Genomic DNA, 4571 nt, shown 5'->3' with positions numbered 1-4571 from the left:
GTGTGTGTACTCTGTATGTGTGTGTGTGTGTGTGTGTGTGTGTGTACTGTACAGTGATGACCATCTTGCGGTCAAGTCGAGGACCAATCCCCAGATCAGATGCCAGCGCACATGGCTATGGAGCCCACGTCCCCTTTCCCTGTGCGCGTTGCTCTTCACACATTCTCCACCAACACTCGAAGAGAAACACTACCCGTAGATCTTTCTATGGTGCTGTCTGTATGTGTGTGAAGCCACGCATTCTAATGACCTCGGAATACATGCAATTATGCACCTCGGTAGCGGATAAAATGTCTCAATTGAGACGAGATGCTGTGTGTACTCAACACAAAACCTTCCACTCGGAGTCGCCATATGTACTCTGTGTGGCCACCGAGCAAACGGCCGGTACCCATCACAGCTCGCAGCGCCCGGGAAAAAGCAAAACATTGCAGTAGCGACAGCATTTCCGGGCTTGAAGCACTACTGTAAACCTAACAACGCCTGTGCGGCGGCACAGCAGGTGAGTTGAACCACCAAAAGCAGTGGTACCACCTTGAGACCTAAGGTGGGTTACTTTAGGATATAGCAGTCTAACAAGGCGCGGTTTTAAGGATGTACTGAGCTGTACTGGAGGTGCTGTACTAAAAAGCAAAGGCCGTGGTAAGCCGCCTGTGACAGGTGATTTGTGCCTTTTGAGTTTCGCCTTGCAGACCAACTCCCTCTTTCAGAAGGAAAAAAGAATCTTCTCTGTCAAGCCAAACGTGGTCCCCGAAACACGGCAGACCCTGCCACAACCAACACAGGGAACAGCCCTCATGGCGTCATCCCCAAGACGCTTCAGCGTACACAGTCGGAGGGCGTTCAGGATCGCAACACAAATTTCACTCGCTTTAATTCTCTCTGCAGCGGCGGCGACTGCCAGCTACCTCGGCACCTGAATGCTGAACCGATTTTGCTGCACACATCAGCTGAAATCTTCGATTGTCGCTCCGACGTTGGGTAGCATCAATGACGTTCTGCCCAAGTGTTCCTTGCTGAACAGCAGGCCTGCCAGGCTAGAGCAGTTCATCTCCCGTCAGCCCCAACCTCGCAAGAACCTTGCTCAGCGTCGCATTGTTTGAAAAGACTCGATCTCGAGATTCGTTGCAATATTTCTGACGCCAAGCCCGAGCTTCTCGCAGTTATTGCCATAAATCAACTTGGGACCCGGGACCGTGGTACTACCGTTGACCAAATTGATTGAACTCGAGGGCAAGGGTTGAGAACCTGTGGAGAATAGAAGAGTGAAAAAAGCAAGCATTTTCCAAGCCATGAACTGTAATCATCTCTCTTACCCCAGAAAATGGAAAGAGAAACAACCAGTTCCAGGGGCCACCCGCAGCTCGATCATGGCTTGCTTGCATGCAGTAATCCGTCTCGTGCAAGCCACAATTCCTGGCTCTGTTAGAGGGCCCCCTCTCCTAACCGATGTTGATTAAGCCCATGCTTCGTGGAGCTTGACGTGATGTGATCCGAGTGCTTCGGCCATCTCTTTTGTTTTAGCCAGTGGATAAAACAATAAGCCCTATCGAATCCTGCCGGGGTCTTTCCCTCGTCTTCCAGATTAGAATATCAAATGTATCCAGTGAGGCTTCGCGCGGTATGGCCGTATTGATTCAAGTAATTAATGTTCGACCCAGGATCCCTGTAGTGATCTGCAATAAACCCATGACCTACCCTTTTGCGTCCGAAAATTGGAGTAGAAAACAAGAGCCCCTCAGAACTGTCTGTCAGCCTGTAGGGTATCAGCTTAGGCGTCTAGCCTTGAGCCGCGAGTGATCCCGCTATAGAGTATGCCCACGTCTTACTATTAGGCTTATCATAATAAGCGATCCTCACAAAGTCTCATGTTCAGGAAATGCATCGAGACCTCAAGCCTAGTCTGTGATTATCGAGCGACAGAAGCCTTGGCAAAAGCATGGTGGTTCGAAGAGGGGATCCATTTCTCTGGGACCTAATTCTTCTGATATTGAAATCAATGCGGAATGCGTTGGGAGCTTGTGCTTGTAGAATGAAAGCCCCCATATTGGTCCATCAAACATGGTAGAACCGTTTAGAATCCAGCCAGGCTGCCAAGACTATTGGCTTTAGGTACTCTAGGCGACTCCTCCGGCTAGGGCATAGGGAGCCCGAGGTGAACAGGTCAGGTTTCCCTGCCACTGGTCTCCATTCTTTCCTCAATGAGACTTCTCGTGTGGACGGAGCCCCTGGCGACTGGTCATCCATTGCCTGGATAGGTTCTGCTGAGTTGTTCGAGACTTTTGCTTCGTCTCAACGACAACACCATGCGCCCGGGTGAAGGGAACCTCGAGCTCCACAAGTAAACGCGGATATCTAGATGGCCGATTTTCTTTTGAGGATCACAATGTCCGGGGCCCTTGGGTTGATGATGTGGTTGCTCGAAACCTTGAGAGTTAGCCCTATCTTACCTCTACCTCCTGTGTGATCTAGGAAGTTCATGTGCATTGCAGGCACACCAAATAATAATAGTATGCCTGTATTACTGACGGGGATCAGTGGTGACCCTGGTCATACATAGTAGATCCACAGCATGTCCCGGATACCGGACCCTAGTTCAGACTCATTCGCTGTCTACGATATGATAGGTACGGCGGCACAACGTCTCTTATCCGAGATACATTGCGCCGAGCGAGCTCAGCTGTGTATGTCAGTGTCTGTGTCTGAATCTACGAGTTGGCGCCCACTCTATTTGGTGGCGTTGTCCACGACAGCAGCAGTATGTAGGTAACTGTGGCAGCATGGTGGTGCTTGTTGTATGGAATAACAATTCTCATGATATCTCGGGGTTCTCATCTTTAACGGCCTCCACCAACTCTTCCATACCACCAACCGATGTTGGGCCACTCATGCCCTCTGGTGGCATGGCCCATCGGGGTAGAGGGCTGACATAAGACCAGCTACCTCCTGCGTCCTCATACCGGAGACTGTGGAGCCACAAGGACAGCTCATGACTGCCAGGGTCGGAGTACAAAGGTGTCTGGCATATCTCGCAAAGCTCACCGGTCAACTTCTCGGCCCTCTTTTCTTCATATTTATCCACCATGTTGTCATAGTAAGCAACAGCTTCGGCCACTTCGTCCTTGCCCATGCGAGACAGACGACTGACGATGTCCTCGTCTGTGTTTTGAGTGGCGTCGCCGTCGTTTTGTCCGAGATCCATGCCCCACACTCGTCGGTTGGCATAGATAGGGTCGTTTTGGATAGGATGACCAAGATGCTGAAGGTGAACACGCAGCTGATGAGTACGCCCCGTAACGGGAAGGCAGCGGACAATAGAATATCCCTTCTTGTTCACCCAGGGGCGATGCATTTCATCTTGGAGCTGCTCGGGTGTCTTGGGCCGCTCGTCTACATCTTCATTTTCGTCTTCTGGGTAATACGCCAGTTTCTTGAATACAGTCCGTGCGGTCTTGCCGTTGGCGCGTACTCGATTGAGTCCAAGCTTGGGAGATATTTGCAAGATGGGTTGATCGCAGACGACCTCGCCATCAGGAAACTCACCCATCACCCGAGCAATGTATTCTTTTCTCACAGTGCGATCTTTGATCTTGATGCCCAAAGCCTCAGCTGCAATGGGGTTCTTTGCAATAAACATGATGCCGCTTGTGAGGCGATCCAGACGGTTGCAGAGATATGGCAAGAATGCTGGGCCGCGGTCTGACTTCATGATCTCAACGACTGAGTTGAAGTTATATCGGCCAGCGGGGTGGACGGGAACACCGGCAGGCTTGTTAATAACAATCATGTCTTCGTCTTCGTGAATGATCTGCACAGGGTCCTCAGTAACCGGAGGTTCATGGCGATGCAGGGTATGAGAAATGAGGTCACCATTTCGCAGAATATAATCGGGTCCGACCCGACGACCGTTGACAAAGATGCTTCCCCGTATCATGGACTGCCGATAGTACTCGACCGGCCGGTCCCTAAACTCAGATTCGTAGATCTCGAGAAGGGGTCTGTTGCGCCATCTCTCCTTACAGTGGGTGTTGTATGTGTAGTGGTATGGCAGTACCCGACGCAACCCATCACCGTCAAAGTGGTAGGGTCGAGGCCAGGGGTCTCCGACCGGTGTAATAAGGGGCTCATCTGTAGCCGAGACCTGGGGCGGATCCTGCTTCTTCTTTTGCTTGGTCTTTTTAGGAATTTGTTGTTGTTTATTGTTATTGTTGGTGGTTGTGGTGGTGGATGTTGGTGGATCGGAGGCTGGTTGGCTGGGTGTGAGACTATTCTCGCCCTGGATATCGAGATCCTGGAAAGAATTCATGAAGAACTGCTCATCCGAGGGTGACTCCTCAGGCTTTGGCGAGGACGAGACCATAGCGAAGGGGCGTCTGTGACGAGGGGGTAGGGAAGAGGCTCTAGGCAAGGGCTTTGATCTACGTAGGTGTAAAGCGGACGAGTACGGGCCGAGGCGGAGGGAAGCAGCCCTCATTCCTCAGCTGCAGTTTCGCGGGAAATGCGGCGCTTTTTGCGGCGGCAGGCGACAAAACAAGAAGCAAAGAGAAAGGGCAAAAAAAAAAAAAAAAAAA

The 4571-nt window shown here is 51.2% G+C and overlaps 1 protein-coding gene across 1 annotated transcript, besides 2 other annotated features; it reads right to left on the bottom strand.

The window, feature by feature from the left end:
• Nucleotides 1–45: part of a microsatellite that runs on past the window's edge.
• A 2767-nt stretch (nucleotides 46–2812) lies between these two features.
• FPSE_00338 (uncharacterized protein) lies at nucleotides 2813–4360 on the bottom strand (the record flags this gene model as incomplete). Its single annotated transcript, XM_009253458.1, has 1 exon — nucleotides 2813–4360. The coding sequence occupies one exon, from the start codon at nucleotides 4358–4360 to the stop codon at nucleotides 2813–2815; it is 1548 nt and encodes a 515-aa protein (XP_009251733.1).
• A 167-nt stretch (nucleotides 4361–4527) lies between these two features.
• Nucleotides 4528–4571: a repeat region.

The sequence above is a fragment of the Fusarium pseudograminearum genome, chromosome 1 (assembly GCF_000303195.2).
Source record: "Fusarium pseudograminearum CS3096 chromosome 1, whole genome shotgun sequence".
Taxonomy (NCBI): domain Eukaryota; kingdom Fungi; phylum Ascomycota; class Sordariomycetes; order Hypocreales; family Nectriaceae; genus Fusarium; species Fusarium pseudograminearum.
Note: the sequence above shows the minus strand (reverse complement) of the source record. Positions and strands in the feature narration are given on the sequence as shown.